Here is a 20921-nt window from a genome sequence, read left to right as displayed (position 1 = left end):
TGTAGTACTCTACATTGCAAATCAGTTCTTAAGGCAGGAATGGTTTAGAGCAGGGGTGGGAAACCTGAGGGCTCTCAAGGCCACATACCGCCCTCTAAGTCCTCAATTGTGGCCCTTAGATTGAATCCAAACTTCACAGAACAAATCCCTTTAATAAAAGGGTTTATTCTGTAAAACTTGAACACAGACAAAAGGCCACACCCAAGGATCTAGAAGGCCACAGGTTCCCCACCCCAGGTTTAGAGGAAAGGACAATGATTCTGAAGTCATTGGTGCAAGTCCCTGCTGTGCTGTCTCCTAGTTACATGTAGCTGGGCAAGTCACTATGAACCTTAATTTCATCACTACCTATTACTGGAAATGTTATTATGCACCTTACCTACCTCACATGATAGTTGTATGGATCAAATACTTAATAACTGTGAAAAGCACTCTGAAAATAATAAAATGCTATCCAAATATGACATTGAATTCAAAATATTTCTCAAATGCCTACTGGATGCAGAGAACTGTGATAAGCTAGGCTCTCATTGTTAGATCTACTATTATTCATGAAATGAAAGAACCTCAAAAAATTATGAAAAAAAGTGGCTCTTCAATTTTTTGTCATTAAGAATCTTTAAAGCTGCAAAGTCTCAAGCAGGAAAAAAAGAGAGGAAATCGAATAATCCACCTTCGGTACTATTACATTAAGCTTCAGTATTGTTACTAAGTTCTTCAAGGTGCCCATTTACCAAAACATTGGTCATTAAGTTGTCATGGGGAAAATCTGGGGGCAATTTAGGGGACAAAAATGAACCTGTGTGAGGTAGTGAGAGAATAAAGCGTGAAGACTTCACAGGTATATGTGTGTGTGTGTGTGTGTGTGTGTGTGTGTGTGTGTGTGTGTGTGTATATGTATTTTTAATGTTTGAGAATCAATATTTAGAGAAAAGGGAAATGGGATAAATTTGAGTCTGTGGGAATCTGATTATTTAGGAATGTCTTTCTCCCCCTTCTTCTTTAGATTTGTAGATGTCACCTCAGCTGTGAATGGAATACAAGATTGTGAAAGCTTCCCTATGGATAACTCAGGCAAGGTGATACTCAAATAGTACAAATTTAGTTAGGATGTGGACCTCACTAGGCCTAAGTTTCGTTTTCCTGTAAATCATACAAATTCGGGGAAATGAGGTGGTATTCCCCTCTCCCCCTCCCCTAGCCTAGTCACAAACCACCATCTTAACATTAAAGTTTCCTTATAAGGTAATTCTGTAGTTTCTGTGCTGGTATTGGGTAAAACTTATTCTTGGTTAGATTGTGAGGCCACCTGTCCCCGCAAATGGGGACAGAGGTCCAGCCTCTGGGGTGGGATTTCTTAGAATTGTTTGTACAAGGATATATATCCCCTTGCCTGCCTTCTCCCCCTTGCCTCTGTTTACTACTATCTCTGCCCTGGTAGTGGGAGATGGCCAATTCTCGGGAGACTTGATCAAATAAAGCTTCTGTTTTGCTTCTACCTGAGAAAGCCGAGACACCTCTGCTTTTTCATTTGAGTCAGTGGTCTGTTGACCCACACAAACCTACCAAGGAAGCAAGGGGAGTTCCAATCACAATAGAAAAAAAATAAGGATTCCCATCTTTACTAGTCATATTACTCAGCTTCAAAGCAGACAGTTACAACTTATGATAATTCTTAATAAAATGTTCAATTACTCTGTAGAGAAACTAGGAAGGATACCTTGCCTTCCCCCTTACTCTACCCCAGATAACTTCTGCATACCACTATTATGGTGGACGCAGTATCTTCATATCACATAATATCTTTATCTTTACTACTTTATTTGTTCACTTCAGCAGCTATAGATATGATTTTATAACAAGTGGAAAGGGTAGATGATAATTTAACCCCTTAAATTCCTGTAATGCACACAGATTTAAGGGATTAGATCTGGTAGACAGACTGCCTAAACAATTACGGACAGAGGTTCACAAGACTGTACAGTAAGCAATAACAAAAAAACATCCTAAAGAAAAAGAAGACCAAAAAAGCAAAATGGCCATCTGATAAGACTTTATAAATAACTAAGGAAAGTGAAGGGCAAAGGAGGAAGAAGATATACACAATGGAATGCATAGTTGGAGAGAACACCAAGGAGAGATAAGGAACAATAGAATGAATGGGAAAGACAAGACATATCTTTCTGGAAAATAGGAGACATCAAGGGAATGTTTTGTGCAAAAACTGCGCAAGATAAAAGACAAAAATGATGGAGACTTAACAGAAGTAGAAGAATTTAAGAAAAGGTGGTAAGAATATACAGAAGGGTTTTAAGAGAGGAATCTATGGGGGGCATAGCCAAGATGGCAGCTGTAGCTGGAAAGCAGGGACTTGCTTAAGTTCTCCCCGAAGTCTCTCCAAACACCTATAAAAAATGGCTCTGAACAAATTCTAGAGCTGCAGAACCCACAAAAAAGCAGAGGGAAGCAGGGCTCCAGCACAGGAAAGACTGGATGGTCACTGGGAAGGGTCTATCGCTGGGAGCAGAGCACAGCCCAACATGGGTTGTGCCAGGGCCAACCAAACCAGAAGCCAGGCGGAACAGGCGGTAGGGCTCTGAATCACTGAGCTGTGGTGGTTACCAGACTTCTCAACCCACAAATGCCAAAGACAACAGAGAAGGTTAGTGGAAAAACTGCTAGATCAGAGTGACAGGAACGTGTGGTAGGCCCTAGCTCAGGGGCGTGGAAGTGGTGCAGCTCTGGGGCTGCTTCAAGAGCACCAGCTGCAGTTGCTTCTGGCCCCAGGCCCACCTGGTGGGAGTAATTAAGTGGCGGATCAAAGTGGGAGTAGAGAACCTGCTTGGATCTGGGTCGAGATCCAGGTTGGTGGTTCTTGAGAGAGAAGGAGCCGTGGCAGAGCTTGCTCTGTAGAAGTAGCTCTGAAAATAGGTCTGAAAAAAACCTGCTAAAGCTTGGGACAAAGTACTCTCTACTCTAAAAGCAGTCATACACTGACAAAAAACTCAAGAGTCGAGTAGTTGGCTGGGAACATGAATGGGCAGCGAAAACGGACTCAGACGTTGGAATCTTACTATGGTGACAAAGAAGATCAAAACACACAGCCAGAAGAAGTCAACAAAGTCAAAGAGCCCACATCAAAAGCCTCCAAGGAAAATATGAATTGGTCTCAGGCCACAGAAGAGCTCAAAAAGGATTTGGAAAAGCAAGTTAGAGAAGTAGAGGAAAAATTAGGAAGAGAAATGAGTGATACAAGAAAATCGTGAAAAACAAGTAAATGACTTGCTAAAGGAGACCCAAAAAAATAATGAAGAAAATAACACCTTAAAAAATAGACTAATCCAAATGGCAAAAAGAGCTCCAAAAAGCCAATGAGGAGAAGAATTCCTTGAAAGGCAGAATTAGCCAAATGGAAAAGGAAGTGTGAAAGATCACTGAGGAAAATACTACTTTAAAAATGAGATTGGAGCAAGTGGAAGCTAGTGACTTTATGAGAAATCAAGAAATTATAAAACAGAACCAAAAGAATGAAAAAATGGAAGACTGTGAAATATCTCACTGGAAAAACCACTGACCTGGAAAACAGTTCCAGGAGAGATAATTTAAATACTATTGGACTACCTGAAAGCCATGATCAAAAAGAGCCTAGACATCATCTTTCAAGAAATTATCAAGGAAAATTGCCCTGATATTCTAGAGCCAGAGGGTAAAATAGAAATTGAAAGAATCCACTGATCGCCTCCTACAAAAGATCCCAAAAAGAAAACTCCTAGGAATATTGTCGCCAAATTCCAGAATTCCCAGTTCAAGGAGAAAATACTGCAAGCAGCCAGAAAGAAACAATTTGAGTACTGTGGAAACATAACCAGGATAACAAAAGATCTAGCAGCTTCTACATTAAGGGATCGAAGGGCTTGGAACATGATATTCCAGAGCTCAAAGGAATTAGGATTAAAACCAAGAATCACCTACCCAGCAAAACTGAGTATAATGCTCCAAGGCAAAATATGGACTTTCAATAAAATAGAGGACTTTCAAGTTTCCTCTGTGAAAAGACCAGAGCTGAATAGAAAATCTGACTTTCAAACACAAGAATCAAGAGAAGCATGCAAAGGTAAACAGGAAAGAGAAATCAAAAGGGACTTACAGGGTGAGTTCAGTATGAAGGAATGATATCTAAAAAAATAAAATTAGATTAAGGGATGACAGAGGAATATACTGATAGAAGGAGAAAGGGAGAGATAGAATGGGGTAAATTATCTCACATAAAAATGACAAGAAAACGCAGTTCATTGGAAGGGAAGAGGGGGCAGGTGAAGGGGAATGAGTGAATCTTGCTCTCATCCGATTTGACTTGAGGAGGAAATAACATATACACTCAATTGGGTATCTTAGCACACATGAAAGTAGGGGGAAGGGGATAAGAAAAGGGGGGCAATAGAAGGGAGGGAGATAGGGGGAAGAAGCAATCAAAAGCAAACATTTTTGAAAAGGGACAGGGTCAAGAGAGAAAATTGAATAAAGGGGGACAGGATAAGATGGAGGGAAATATAGTTTGTCTTTCACATGACTATTTATGGGAGTGTTTTGCATAATGATACATGTGTGGCCTTCTTAGGGAGCGTGGGTGGGAAGGGAAGAGGGGAGAGAATTTGGAACTCAAAGTTTTAAAAGCAGATGCTCAAAAAAAAAGTTGTTTTTGTATGCAACTGGGAAATAAGATATACAGGCAATGGGGCACAGAAATCTATCTTGCCCTAGGGGAAAAGGGATGGGGAGGGAGGTGACAGAAGGGTGGGCTGACTGGGGAACAGGGCAATCAGAATATATGCCATCTTGAGGGGAGGGAGGGTAGAAATGGGGAGAATATTTGTAACTCAAAATCTTGTGGAAATCAATGCTGAAAACTAAAAAATATTAAATAATAAAGTATGGAGGGGAAAAAAAGAGAGAAATCTAGCTAGTAAACCCCAAGACATCTTGCTAGATTTCAGCCATCAAAATTTACATTTCTTTGGGCAGAGCACCTGCAGGTAAGGGTATAATGCTCTATGTAGACAGAGGAAGGGAAAGGCAAGGAGCTGTGTTGTCCAACTAGAACTGGCCAGTGTGGTAACCAGTGGGCAGCTGGTACTGCACACAGGTTGTTGTTGTCCTTCAGTCTCAAAGAGGACCATGACATCAGGAAGGTGATGTCATGGTTTGTAAGTGAATTAGATTTAAGTGACGGAGGGCTGTGCAAAGTCACCAGCCTCACTTTCTTCTCTGGAGCCAGAAGTACTATATGGAACAACGATCAATGATCCTCAGTTACATCAAATGAACTTGTATGGTATGTATGATTTACACAGTGTGAATTTAACAAATGCATAGAAGTGAATTAAAAACCAATTTGATTTGTGTTAAAAAACACACTTATTAAAAAATATATATATACAGAAGGACTGCATAAGGAAAATTTTTACATCACTGATAACCACCGTTATGTGGTTAGTGATTGAGAGCCATACATCTTGGAAAGTGAAGTCAAGTGAGCCTTAGGAAGCACTGCTAACAATAGGAGTTAACGGAAGTGATAGAATTCCAGCTGAACCATTTAAAATCCTAAAAGATAGTAATATGAAAGTGTCACAACTCAACATGCCAACAAATTTGGAAAACTCAACAGCGGGCGCTGGACTGGAAAAGGTCAGCTCATACCCCAATCCTAAAGGGCAATGCCGAAGAATCTTCGAACTATTGAACAACTGCACTCATTTCACATGCCAGCTAGGTTATGACCAAGATTCTACAAGCCAGCTTTCATGAATTATGCGGACCAAGAATTTCCAAAAGTGCAATCAGGTTTCAAAAAGGCAGAGGAGCTAAAGCCCAAATTGCCAACATTTGCTGGGTTATGGAAAAAGCAAGGGAGTTCAAGAAAAACATCTACTTCTGCTTCATTGAGTATACTAAAATCTTTGACTGTGTAGATCACAACAAAATGTGAGAAATCCTCAAAAAAAATGGTGGTACCAGATTATCTCACTAGTCTCTGGAGGAACCTGCATGCACTTCAAGAAATAATAGTTAGAACAGAAAACTGAAAACAACAATTCATTCAAGATTAGGGAAAGGGTACAAGAAGGCTGTATGTTGTCACATTATTTATTTAACTTATATGCAGAGCGCATCCTATGAAATGTCTGGCTGAATGAATCAAAAGCCAGAATTAAGATTGCTGGGGAAAATATCCACAATCTTAGATACGCAAGGTAATAATATCACTGTGGTGGCAGGGAATGAAGTAGAATTAAGAAGCCTCTTGTCGAGGGTGAAAGATGAGAGTGCAAAAGCTGGCTTGAAGCTTAATATGAAAAAAACTAAGATCAAGCATCTGTCCCATCACTTCCTAGCAAATAAATGGAGAAAAAATGGAAGCATTCTCAGATTTTTTATCCTTGGTTTCAAAGATGACTGCAGACAATGACTGAAATTAAAAGACGAAATTAAAAGATGCTTGCTCCTTGGAAGGAAAGCTATGGCAAATTTGGTCAGAATGCTAAAAAATAGACATATCACCTTGCCAACAGAGGCCCACATGGTCAAAGTTATGGTTTTTCCAATAGTAATATGATTGTGAGGGTTGGTGTATAAGGAAAGCTGAGAGCCACAGAATCAATGCTTTCAAATTCTGGTGCTACGGAACACTTTGGAGAGTCCCTAGGACAGTAAGGAGATCAAATCAGTCAATACTTAAGGAAATTGGACTATTCATTGGAAGGACAAATACTGAGTGAAGGTGAAGCTTAAATACTTTGGCCACATATTAAGACAGGACTCGCTGGGAAAAAACTCTGATGCTGGGAAAAATTAAAGGCAAAAGGAGAAGGGGATGGCAGAAGATGAGACAGATAGTGTCATAGAAACCATGAATATGAGCTTAGACAGACTCTGGAAGATAGTGGAAGACAGAAAGGTGTGAAATTAAAAACTTAGACCCTACTTTATTTTGTATTACTTATTGACAATTTTATCTAATCACTACAAACAGTACTTCTGGATCAGATTTAGATTTGATTATATATGCCTTGGTAGTCGAGTTTATAACAGTTTACCTTCCCTATTCCTACGGGCTACAGCCTGGACTCCATCTAACTCACCTCAGAAGGTTGGGAGGGAGGGGAAGAGAAGTTGAGTTGAACCATCATAAGATGTTTTGCCTCAGTTTTAAGAGGAAGAAATTTAAGATATCTATAGTCTTATGAAAAAATGCTTTAAATCACTATTGATTAGAGAAATGCAATTCAAAACAACTCTTAGGTACCACATCACACCTGTCAGATTGGCTAACATGACAAAACAGGAAAATGATGAATGCTGTAGAAGATGTGGGAAAATTGGAACACTAATGCATTGCTGGTGGAGTTCTGAACTTATCCAACCATTCTGGAGAGCAATTTGGAACTATGCCCAAAGGATATAAAAATGTGCATACTCTTTGACCTTGCAATACCACTTCTAGGGCTGTATCCCAAAGAGACCATACAAATGGGAGAAGGACTCACATGTACAAAAATATTTATAGTGGTTCCTTTGTGGTGCCAAATAACTAGAAATTGAGGGGATGCCCATCAATTAGGGAATATTATTGTGCTATAAGAAATTATGAACAGGCAGACTTCAGAAAAACCTGGAAAGACTTATATAAATGGATGCTGAGTGAGGGGAGCAGAACCAGAACATTTTACAAAGTTACAGCCACATTATGCAATGACTAACTTTGATAGACTTGGCTCTTCTCAGCACTGCAAGGTTCTTTCTTATACGACTCCAAAAAGTCTCATGATGGAAAATGCCACACACATCCAGAAAAAGAATTATGGAGTCTGAAGGCAGATCAAAGCACAGTATTTGCGCTCTCTTTTTTGTTTTGTTTCTTCTTCCTTTTGGTTCATTCCACGGGTTATAATTCTTTGCAACATGACTAATGTGAAAATATGTTTAATGTGAATGTATATGTAGAGCCTATGTCAGATTGCATGCCATCTTGGGGAGGGGGAAAAAATTTGGAACTCAAAAGCTTGTGTAAGTGAATGTTGTAAACTAAAAGTAAATAAGTTAATTTAAAAAAAAATGTTTTGCCTTGTACCAGACTGCTCTGGTGTAGAGAGGTGCCTGACACAGGACTGTCCAGAAAATGTTTTTCAATTTTGTGTTTTCCCCATTGTCAAAGGTCCTGGAGATCCCCTCTTGGGAATCAGGCCAAATGCATGCCTGCCCTTTAGCTCTGCTATAGCCCAATTATAGTCTTAGTTTAGTTTTCATCACAAAACAATTTTTGGTACCTCATACAATCTTATCTTTTCAGTGTATAAAAAAGAACTGCTCTGGCTATCAATGGCATCCTCAGCCATTGGAGATGCCGCGGATCCCATTTATTGGCAATTGCTAGCCTTTCTCATAACTTGATCATGTTCAGGATTTTGTGCCTTGGTTTCTTGTTGTTGCAGAAATTTTTTGCAACAAGGGACTGACATTCTATGGTCTGTGGAGTCACAAAGAGTTGGACACAAGCGAACAAAGAAAGGTAAAAGATAGTTCCAGTTCCTGAAGAGTTCACAATGTAATGGGGGAAACAATATGCAAATAACTAAGTATAAACAAGTTATATACAATATAAATTGTCAATATTCAACGGGGAAAGGCACTAGAATTAAGAGGAATCAGGAAAGACTCCCTGTAGAAGGTGAGACTTTAGCTGGAACTTCAAAGAGGCTAGGTAAGCCAGGAGGTGTAGATGAAGGGAGAGCAATTCAAGCATGGAGTCAGCCAGTGGAAAAAAAGTCCCAGAGTTAACAGATACACTGTCTTTTTCAAGGGACAGCAAGGAGGTTATTGTCACTTAACTGAAGAACACATTTTGGGAGGAAAAGAGAGGGCAGTAAGGTAAATAGTTAGAAGACTGGAAAGGGAGGGAGAATGGGGTGAGGGGGGGAAGGGGAGGAGGCAGACTAGGTTATAAAGTCTTTGAATGCCCTTATATTTGATCCTAGAGGTCATATGGAGAGACTAGAGTCCTCTAGTACAAAGGCAAGAGCTAGGGAGAAGAAGACAACAGTGAATCAGGTAGTAACTTATTGGGGATAAAAAAAAAAAAGGACAAATGATTTTGTGGTGGCCAATAGTCAACAGTCACTATAACTTGTACACAGTGAAAAACTGTGATGTAATTTCAGAGGAGTTATGTTACGTATGAGAGTAACAATTAGAAGCAAGTAGTATTTTATCTCCCCCGCTCCAAGAATAGCGTGTCAGGAGGTATGAGAAACAATACAGTATGAGTTGGAGAAAATGGCCAGGGATGCAGGGTCATATGAAGGAAACCAGGTCTGAAGGAGTACAAATAGATGAAATGAACAGGAAAGGAAGACAGCCGGAGGAGAGGAAACTGTTCATTGTGAAATGGGAATACTTACTTTGTTCTGTTGTAACTACCCACCAATTAGACGGACGCTTAGAAATTCGTCGACTTCTAGTAATAGTGAACTTTGGAGATTGATTTTGTTGAAGTATAATTTCTCTCTTCTTAGACATTTGTTTGTTTTTAGATGCTGTCTTATTTAAATGTCCTTTTTTCTGAATTTGTTGAGAAACACCATTATTGTTTTTGTCTTTTCCTGAAATTAAGAAGCATGAAAAAATAATTACTATTTTATTGAAGAGGGGATTTTTCAGAAAGTGGGGAAAAAGACTTAAGACAACTCAGGACATACAAAACAAATTGAAAGATGTTTTAAATTCAACCCTTAAGTTTTGATTTTGTCTTTATAAAAAAGAATTAAATTCTCTGTAAAATTCCCAGTTACCAAAATTTAATGGCAAATTTTCATGTTTCATATTTACCAAAAATAATCATATTGAAAACCAGTATTTACTTCCATGCCATAAAAAATATTCTTAGAAACAAATATGAAATATGAGGCTTTTTTCCTATTATTACATTTTATGTAAATTAGCAGAGAATTTTTTTTTAAAAGCAGAGTTTTGTTCGACTTCACTCTAGGTGAGATATGAAAGGATTTTTCCCATTCGCATTTAAGTTTCTACGTGTATGTTGAAGTGTTCAGCACAGTGTTTTGCACATAAGTACTCAACAAATGTTTTCTTCATTCATTCCATAAAGAGAGGCTCACTTGTAGACTGAGAAAAGAGAAATTAGAGAATAGTGACACAATTTAAATAGAGGAAAAGAAAACAATGATTGGCATAAGTTGACAAGAGTTATAAAGGCTTAAAATCAGCTAATATCCAAAAAAATAATCCACCACTAATGCAAAAGACAATTAAGAAAGTTCTAGAAGACTTTAAGGGAAGTGAGATACACACACACACACACACACACACACACACATATATACATACATACATATACATATATATATATATATATAAAACTACTTGGTAAAAGAAAAAGATAACTTTTAGCTGTACTATTTTAGCTGCTAAAAACCAAAGATAAGAAAAAGAAGTAAAAATCATTCCATTTTAAAGTTCACCTACAACCTAGAATTTGTGTATAATGAAAAATTAAGACAGAGATGGACATAAAAAGGGTTAGCACGGACAGACAAAAGAAAGAACTTCACCACTAAAAATTTTCTTTAAAGTTATTTAATGAGTACTTAATATGTGGTTAACATAATGCTAGGCCCTTCAGGATACGAGAAAATTTTTAAAACAAATCCTGCATATAACATATCTTATAATCAAGTTGAGATGATATACACATAAAACAAGTAAAAAGATTCACATATCAAAATTATGCACTGATATGACAAAATATTAAGTGTAGCATACATAGTACATTCTTAAACTGCTAGATTAAACTGCATGCTATAAATACAAAAGCAGTTAAGAGTGAGGAGAGATCAATAATGAAATGAGATGAAGAAAGAGTCAGAACTTGTCTAAAAGGTAAATGTAAAACTAGGCTGGAGCTTGGATTTGGGTGATTAGAGAGTCATTAGCACAGAAGTGATAATTAATACCATGAGATAGGGCAATGCCTCCCAAGGACTGAAAGTAGAAAGGTCACAAAAATAATGTTTTGTTTACTGGATAAATCACCCAGTTTGAGGAAGCAAAAGAAACAAGGAAGCTGTAGTCAGAGAGATAGGTCCAATCACAATGTCTGATACTGACAAACTATTTGACTAGATTTCCACAGAAATAGAAACCAATATTTCATCACGCTAACAGAATATTAAAATACACTAGAGTATCTTAATTTAGAGAAAAAAAAAATAAAAAACAACCACCTGCCTTGGGTTCATCTACCTGAAAGCAGAGAAGTTAGGAGGGAGAGGATTCTGTATGATTTCAAAATCTCTTCTGACTCCTTTAGTCTTTCTACAATTCTTTGCTATGAAGCTGTAGAACTTCATAAAATTTTGAACACAGAACAAAGAATTAATTCAAACTGTACAGAAAAATAATAAAAAGTACTTCCCTTAACGATACTAAATCTAGGCTGAAAGTATGTCTTTCACACAATCACCTTGAGGTAGGTAGCCACAACAGATAACTGATATAGGTCTACCAGCAAGAAGAGCAAATGAAAAGCCACAAAGAGACAAAGTAGAAACTCAAAGATGAAGACCTCTCATAGAAAAAGTATTGAAGGGAAAAAAACCCAGCTCTAAAGCAAGGCTAAGTTACCACTGGGTAGTAAGTGGATCCATTAAAGATGTTATAGTACTACTCCCTAATAGGGACTACTTCATTTTTTTCTTTTTCATTCTCTCATCTTTCTCTCCAATCCTTTACTGTTTCTGTATTCCCCAATCACCTTTATTCATTGCTTTTCCTTCTTCCTTCTATTTAAGAGTAGTTTGTGGAACCCACAGATTCTACTCTAGCATACTGAAGCTGTATATAACCATTAAAGAATAAAAAAAAAATCAATACAAATTATGACTGAAATAAACCAAGCAAAATATTAACCAAATGTGCAGAAACAGTTTTTAAAAACATGAAAAGTAGATAGCCTGGAAAATGGAAATACTGGATTTCAAGTGAAAAGATGTAGTTTCAAGTCTTGGATTCAGATACTTGGTCATACTTATTGTATGATCATAAGACTGTGAGTTCCTTGAGAGCCTCTTTACATATCGCCAGCACTTAGCACAATGCCTGGCACATATAGTGGGTGCTTAATAAATGTTTACTAGCTGAAAAAAATTGGTACCCCCACAGACTCATTCAGACAATAACGTAGAAAGGAATATTATCTATGATATAAAAGAAAGCTAAGAATGTTACTTCAGGGACCAATTACAATTACAGATGGCTTAAGGACAAGGCGACAGGATCAGATCTGAGATAGACATGAATAAAAAGAATAGACACATGTGACATTTACATAGTCAGAAACATGAAGAAGGGTTGAACAGGATTGAAACAATAGCTAAGGATCACAATTTGTTTGCCTTAGACAGAAACATGGTAAACATGGACCAAATGGAACTGACATAGATAAAAGTAGGGATGATAGAGAAGGAAGGCCTAAAACTATTAACAAACATGGAAAATTAGCGAACTAATTAACCATTCAAATTACTAGACTAAGACTAGAAGCAACAAAAGGCAAAAAAGAATTTCAGTGCCTATGTATGGATAGGCAAAGGGAATTTTCCAGTCGTCTGAAAAAATCATTGTATCACAAAAGCTGGCAATCTAGCTCAAATTTGTAATTTTATGGATGAGAAAACTGAGGTGAAGATGTTAAGAAACTTGCCCAAGATCACATAACAAGTGACAGAGGCAAAATAACTGTGCTTCTGTCAATGCCAAATCAATGAAACAAGAAACAACAGGAAATATGTATCATTTGCAAGGCACTGAGCTAGGTAGTAGGGAAACAAAAACAAAAAAGGAAACAGTTCCTGCCCTCTGGAAGTTTATACACTATTAGTGAAGAAAACACAGATACAAATAAGCACATACAAAAAACACATGAAATAAATGTATGATGGGGAGAGGAGGACACTAAAAACAGCAGCTGGAGGAGGGGCCCATAGGAAAGCCTTCACATACAATAATAACAGCTAAGTTTTGAAAATAACTTGGAATTCTGATAGATGAAGCCAATGAAGAAACGCATCCCAGGAAAGATGTAAAACCAGTACAAAGGCAAGTTGATGGGAGATAAGAATGTCCTATATGAACAACAGCAAGGACAGCTCAGCTGTATTACAGAATGCATAAAGGAGAATGTATTATAAAGCTGAAAACTTTCAACCAAAACAGCCATCAAGAGGTCGAGGGAGGTTAAGTGACTTTTAGCCAAGATGAAATAAGTATTAAGTGGCAGAGCCAGGATTTTAACACAAGCCCTCTGACTCCCAATTTATTGCCTTTCCACTGTACTATGATGCCTCTCACTCATGCTGAGAATGCTTTATCGGTTACTTTTCAGTTCTCCAATTCAGCTCCTGTTGGGCAAAGTGTGACTATACTTTCATCTTTGTCTTTTCCCTACCATGTGACCATGTGCAAACACTTACCAGCAGCAGATAGTGTTTGCTCTGTAGAATGACAAGATTCTGCTCGCTCTTCCCATTGTCCCAAACTTCTGTCAGACTCCCTTTGTAGCTCATCTTCACTGGTTTGTGACACATTAAATCTTTTCTTCTTGGTCTGCTCTATGCCACACTGCTTCATACCTACTTTGCACTTGTATTCTCTAGTCTGGCGTTTCCTCAACTTTCTTCTTTCCGTAGTTTGTGATTTCTCCACTAAGTTAGTTTTAGACTTAGTAGTTCTCAAGGTAGCATCTACTTCGGCAATATTTTGCTCACTGTGGAAACTATCTGGGTTTTCTTCAGGAAAATTAACTAGACCTTCATCAGATTGTCTATTATCTCTTTGGGTCTCACATTTTTCACTCTGGTCCTGCACAACAGCCCTGTTATTTCCCAAAAATTGTTCTGACTCCTCAGAGTATATTCTATGTCTTGTGCATTTAGAAGCATTTTCCACTTCACCAGATAAATTGTCTAATTTTTTTCTTTTAGAGGACTGTGATTTCTCTACTGCTTGAGTTTTATGTTTTATGGATTTTGAGGTCTTCTCTCCACTAATAACATCTGAAATTCCATTCTTTGTATCAGGGTGTTTACCACTGGCTGAGTTGCATTTTTCTCCTTTCTGTTGCTCTATCCTTGACTTTTTTCTTTCTGGGTCCTGGGAGTTCTCCACTGGGGCTGTCTTGCTCTGTTTCACAGACTTTCTCCTCTTGTTAGGTATTAAAATCCAGTCTTGAGAGAATGAGCAATCTGATTCATCGATTATAAATTCATCATTTGATGATTTTAAGTCATTTGGAAGGGGAGAAGGAGAATGGATCTGTGGCGATGACACATGCCTAAGAACAGAACCAACAGGGAATACTGTGTCATATCACAAAAGTTTAAAGACACAAAAAAAAGAACACTAAAATGTTTCGGAAAGACTATGTTCAGAACACAAAATTTACTCATCCTTTCAGAACCAGAACAAAAAGCACCTCTCACATGATGCTTTCCTGATCCTCCCCATCACCACATCGTCCCTAGTCAAAAATATTCCTCTCTTCTTCAGGTCTCAGAAAGCATTTTTAACATCTCTTAAGAGCTTATATACTATTCTGAATCATAATTAGTAATAACAAGTAAGGGAGTAATCTGAAAAGGCAGTGGCACTTAAGTTGAGCTTTGAAGAGAGATAGGAATTCCAAGAGGTAAGAGTGAAGAGGGAAGGCATTCCAGACATAGGACAGCTTGTACAAAGGCATGGAGGTGTGTAATGAAATGCGGCATGTAGTGTAAGCAAGCAGGGAAGTTCAGCTGAAATATAGAGTATATGAAGTAGAATAATATGAAACTGATTTTGAAAAATGGTCTAGAGCCAAATTATGAAGGTTTTTAAATACCAAAGATGTGCAACAGGGAACCCATTGAAGCTTCTTAAACAGAAAAATGACATGGTCACACCTGTACTTTAAGAATAACAACTGGTCGCTGTATGGAATATGGGAAGAAAAAGAGACTGGAGGCAAGTTACTACACATTTAGTTATGTTTTTACGCATTCCTCTCCCTCCACCCAACCCATAGTGGAAGGAATGATATTAATTATATTCAAATACCCAGACATTTGGGAGCCCTCTGCCAAAAGAAGAGGTGCTAACACTTTCTTGTTGTATTTTAATGTATTTTTATCCTCTGAAAGATGGAACTACCAAACAAAACGAAATTCTACTATAGATCTGATTCTCATCAACAAGGAAAAATTGTTTTGCTAGGGTTAAAATGATGGAAACCTTGAATGGGAAGTAACCTCTCCTTCTTAATAGATGTGTCAGGAAAGCTGGACACAATTGGACATGAACTCTAGATTTTAAGGGTACAAATTTCAAAGGATTAAGAAAAAGATGAGATTTCATGACCCCCAATTTTTTTTTTTTTTAGGACTTGAGCTATTTATTGGTTACCCCTTGTTTTCATTACATGACTAGCCCATAGCCCTTTATAATCATACATGTCCCAACAACACTTTTACAATGCTTCTTTTCTACAAATCATCTTTGGTAATGGGCTGTAGCTTACTTAGGTCTACCACACATCCCTCCATTGCAATTTGGGTAACCTAACATTTTAATTCTTCAGAAATTATGTCATTTTATGTTTTACAGAAATAATAGCTTCACCAGAGGCACAATGGTGTCTGCAAACAGCTTGAGGTCTTTCAAAGTGGCGTCCAATTTCCAAAATGTAATCAAGTCTGCTCTCTTCCTCTTATTCAGTTCTGTTCCCAGTCTACTGTCCATCCACAGTGTCTGTCCAAGGTATGTATATTATTCAAATACTTCAGTGTTCAGATTACCAAAAATACATGTCATAATCCTGGGCAATAGGCATTCTTCATCCACTTGGTTTTTCTTGTGTGGATTACTATGCTGATCTCTTTGGAATGGATGTATATCTCCTTGAGGAGGCCCTGTAGTATTCTGGGGCTTGATTCAATCCACAGAATATCATTCCCTAACAGAAAGAAATGTCTGGGGCACTTTATCCATCTATAGGAAATCCTCTCTTCCAGGTGGACTCTGGAGGACATTTTCCATAAAACTGGCATAAATCTTTGGTGAAAACATTTTCACTTGATGGGGGTCAGAAAAAAACTCAAGGAGAAGAGGGCAATTGATTTGGGCCCGAAGAAAGAGAAAAATTTCAACAGATCGATATGGGGGAGGAGGGAATAGGTCACTTTAGTGGTAGTTTCCATCACATTCTCTTACCACAATTCATTTAGCCATTGTCCAGTTGATGAGCATCTACACTGTTTCCAGTTTTTTGCTACTACAAAAAGTATTGCTATTAATCCATGAGATACTTCTTTCTGCCTCTGACCTTTTGAGGTACATGCCTTGTATGTGTATGCATATATACATATATGTGTGTATATGCATATATGTATGTATATATATATACATATGTATTCATATATATCATCTTTGGTATGAACATTTTAATGACTTTTTTAGCATAATTCCAAATTGCACCAGTTCACAACTTCAAAGCACTTCAACTCTGTTTTTTAAATCTATGGTTCCCTATCACATTACAGTAAAGCTTTCATTCTGCTTACCATCATGACCCAAAATTTAATAATGGAAGTTCTCAAGAACAAAATGAAGAAGACCCAAAGAGGAAATACTGTGGTGAGAAGGAAATGATTCCAACTGAAAAAAGGCACAGTCCAAGTGAAAGGAAAACTATATTTAGGGTCAGGAGACCTGGGTTTTTATCCTGCCTCAGACACTTATTAGCTGCTTTACCTGCACTAATTCATTTAACACCTCAGGAACTCAATTGTCTTGTCCATAAAAGTGAGGCTGTTTCACTAAATTGCTGAATTGAGGCAAAAAAGTCCTATGACCTTAGGCCTGGAATAGTCAGTTTTATTGAGGATATGAGGCTTGAGCTGTGCTCAAGCATGATTGGGATGGCATGGGATAGAATGAATATGATTTTAATAGGTGAAATGGAGAACAGGCACCCATAGTCAGAGAAGATGGCAGAAAGAAAAAAAATAGCATGTTTATTACAGTGTTTGTATGTAGGATAGCGAGGCAAAAAGGAAGAAAAAGCCTAGCTGCTTCTTGAACTCAAATCAGAAGACTCAGAGCAACTACATCTTTGAATACTGAAATAAATGGCAAATATAATTACTAAGCCACTGCCAGGGATCACTAAAAGACAATGGAGAATTAGACAAAAACTACAGGATTATAAAAAGAAAATTAATGTCCCATTTTCCAAAAAATCAAAGAGAATCTCCAACTATAGGCCAGTGAATTTAACTTTTAATCCTAGCAAAATTCTAGAATATGTTGCTAAAGGGTTAGTGAATATCTACAAGAGGAAGCAGTGATTACAAAGAATAAACATGGCTTTATTAAGAATATGCCAGATTATATTATTTCTGTCTGTTATTAAACTGATAAATCAAAGGAATTATAGCTAGATTTTGTCACAGTATTGCTAAAGTTTCTTGTGGACAAGATGGAAAGATATGGGCTAGACAACAGTATAACTGAGTAGATTTAGAACTGCTGATCTAAAGAGCAGTTAAGTTATTAATGTTTCAAGGAAGGAAGGAGGTCACTAGTGTAGTATCTTAGTGATGGCTGGGGCCTCACAGCTAAGTATAAATTTAATGTTAAATTAAATTCATTTTAGTACCTTATTGCATAATATTTTATATTGCTACATATGTTTCAAGTCTTGTCTGCCCAACATGATTACTAACCACTGAGAAGGTAGGGAAACACTGACCATGTCATCCATCTTTTGTAGTCTCCACAAGATCTAAAAAAAAAGGTAGGTACTCAAAAAATACTTGCTGAATTGAATACTGGAATCTTATTCTCTTAGGCAAGTGCAAAGTTTCTCCTGAAATGTTTATGCTATTAATTTGAAGTATAAACTGATATTTCCTATATACAATGCAAAAAGCCTAATTCAAGTTTAAACAATCAGAAACTGTGAAAACAAATTTTAGGCCTTATTTCACAGACCAAAACAAAAGTTCTTTTTCTTTTTCAATTTACAGCTTTACGTAATCAAAATAACCATCTGTAGAATTAGATATTAAGCACCAAAGTATTTAATTTTGCTAAGCAGACATGTGCTTCTTTATGGAAAAAGCATGTAACTGTGATCTACTTAATTAGAGAAATCTCACATCTATGCTGACTGGATAGATTATAAATTCATATTATACAACATCACCTGGGCCCTTTTAAGTCCTCCTTAATTGGCCCTCCATCTCACCTTTGCTTCCAACCCCCCTCAAGTTTCCCACATCTCCCCCACCTTCTCTTCCCCATCTCAGTTGAGGACTTCACTTCTTACTTTACTGAGAAAACCCAAGTCCATTCAAAGTTTCTTCCATTCATTTGCATCTTCTTTCCTCCGATATAACAAGATAGCCCTTCTCCTTCCGAAGGTCAGCTTCTCTTCGTGTGTGTTTGTTCCCACCCTCTCCCATCTTGAGCAAACTGCAACCTTAATCATAATCTTCAACTTCTCCTTCCCTACTACCTTAATATATATGCAAGCCTTTCCCTTTCTTAAAAAACCTTCATATATCCTACCATCATATCAAGCTACCGGAATATCTCTCTACTTCTTTCCTCAGCCAAACCACTTCTTAAAAAAGCCTTCTACACAATTGGCTTCTACCTCTCTCCCTTACTTTCTTAACACTTTGCAACTAGACTTCTGACCTCATCACTTGCTCTCTCCCAAGGTAACAATGATCTTTTAATTGCTAAATCTAATAGTCTTTTCTCTGTCTTTATCCAACTTGACCTATATGCACCATTTGACACTGCTGACCAAGCTCTTTATACCAACACTCTCACCTCTCTTGGTTTTTGTCCCACTAATCTCTACTGGTTCTTCTAGCTTTCTAACTATCCCTTCTCCTTTGCAGATCCATCATCCATATCACACCTATGTGCATTCCGCAAGGTTCTGTCCTAGGACTTCCCTTTTCTCTCTCAATAACCTCATAAGCTCTCATGTTTAATACTCAACTCCATGCCTATGAATCACAGATTTCTACATCTAACCCCAGTCTCTCTGAGCTGCAGTCTTGCAGCATGAGTTGCCTACTGAACATTTCAAAGTGGATGAGTCAGAGACAATTCAGACTCAACATTTAAATTTAAAACTGTATTATCCTTCTGCCCAAACCCACACCTCTTCTGTCAAAGGCACCATCATCGTGCCAACTACTAAGGCTCATAACCTAGGCCTTATCCTGCACGCTCCACTTTCCCTCACCCCATATGTTCAATTAGTTAATCAAATCTTGCTTTTACCTAAAAAATATTTCTCATATACAACTGTAAGAGCAAGCAAAGTGGGACTTTACTGATTTTTCTTTTGGAGTGCTTCTCAGCACTAAGGCAATCAAGTACCTTTAATTGAGTCGTGCCTTTGTTTGTAGGAAGGAACACACCGTTTTGCTAATTAGGAGAGGTGTGAAGCCCTTGGCCCTTTAAGCTAGAACTCCCAGAACTGTGGGAAGAGAGGTTTTGCTTTGAGGGCTCACTCACTGGAAGTGTCATGTGATTTGACCAGAGGAGACTCTGGGTAGTCATTGGAGCCCCCAGCTTTGAAAAACCCAGATGTCGATACTTCTTTCTCTGGTAACGATGTATGTAATGTCTTGGACAGACAGCTAGAAGCCTATCTGCTGATTTGTGTTATTTTGCTCTGTTTACATAATTTCTAATTCTAATTTCTGTTTGTTTTCTCTGAAGTTCAGAGTGCTGACCTTTTCTCCTGAACTAAATGAATGTTATATGTATGTTCAATTAAAGTGAGATTGTAAACCCCTTAAAGTTGCTTTTCTTAGAAAAGCAGATCAAAGAACCTGTGCTAGCAGCCCTCCTGTATGCTGGTGTTATTGACCTTACACAGCCACAGTAGCTGCAAGTAATATTGTTGTTACAACAACACCCACCCACCCCTTTCTCTCTACTCAAAAAACATCCATCTTAATTCAGACTGGCTTCTAGCCTCCCGGCCTTGTCTCTCTTCACTTCACTATCTGACACATTGCGGCCAAAGTGATTTTCCATGAGCACAAATCTAACCGTACCACCCCAACTCACACAATTCTATGGGTCCTCATTTATACAAGGGTTAACTTGAGATCCATGAACTTACTTGAAAGATGTTTTGATAATTGTACTTCAATAACTATTTTTTTTGGTAATCTTATGTATTTTAGTTCATGCAATTAAAATATATATTTTGGAGAAGAGCTCTATAGGCTTCACTACACTGTCAAAGGGGGGGTCCAAGACACACAAAAAAGTTAGGATCCACTGGTCCATAGGGTCAAATATAAACTCATTTAGTTTTTAAAGCTTTTTATAACCTAATCTGAATCTATCTTTGCAGCTTCTCCAGATCTTATTCTCCCTCTCACATCTTTAAGTTCAATCACACAAGCCTTTTTCTCTCTGTTCCCCACATGTATCACTCCATCTCTTAGCCAAGTGTCTTTGTATTGTCTTTCCCCACTATCTGGAATGCACCGCATCATTAGTTCTGCCTCTCTTATCATCACCTTCTGCAAGAAGCCTTTTTTGATGTCCCTCAGCCACTAGAGCCTTTCTTCCAAACTATCTTGCATTTAATTATTTGGTATTTATTTGTATATATTCTTTTTATATTTTATATTTACTTATGAATATATAGATATCAATAGAGGAATATACCTGTTATGAAAGCTCCTTGCCAATTGGGTTTTATTCTCTGCATCCTATGTGACAACTAGGATTTTAGATAGCAATTTGCATAACATCTCGTTTAAACC

General features: G+C 37.7%; 1 protein-coding gene across 1 annotated transcript in view; it reads right to left on the bottom strand.

Annotated features, from left to right (window-relative positions):
- The window catches only part of LOC118848678 (centromere protein C-like), a 71063-nt gene that overhangs the window by 38570 nt on the left and 11572 nt on the right, over window positions 1-20921 (bottom strand). The window contains exons 7-8 of the mRNA XM_036757680.1: window positions 13548-14407; window positions 9459-9659 (exon numbers count right to left, since the gene is read on the bottom strand). Of these exons, the coding sequence (XP_036613575.1) occupies window positions 9459-9659; window positions 13548-14407 (1061 nt within the window). The remainder of the gene's footprint in view (window positions 1-9458; window positions 9660-13547; window positions 14408-20921) is intronic.

Source organism: Trichosurus vulpecula, chromosome 4 (genome assembly GCF_011100635.1).
Source record: "Trichosurus vulpecula isolate mTriVul1 chromosome 4, mTriVul1.pri, whole genome shotgun sequence".
Taxonomy (NCBI): Eukaryota; Metazoa; Chordata; class Mammalia; order Diprotodontia; family Phalangeridae; genus Trichosurus; species Trichosurus vulpecula.
Note: the sequence above shows the minus strand (reverse complement) of the source record. Positions and strands in the feature narration are given on the sequence as shown.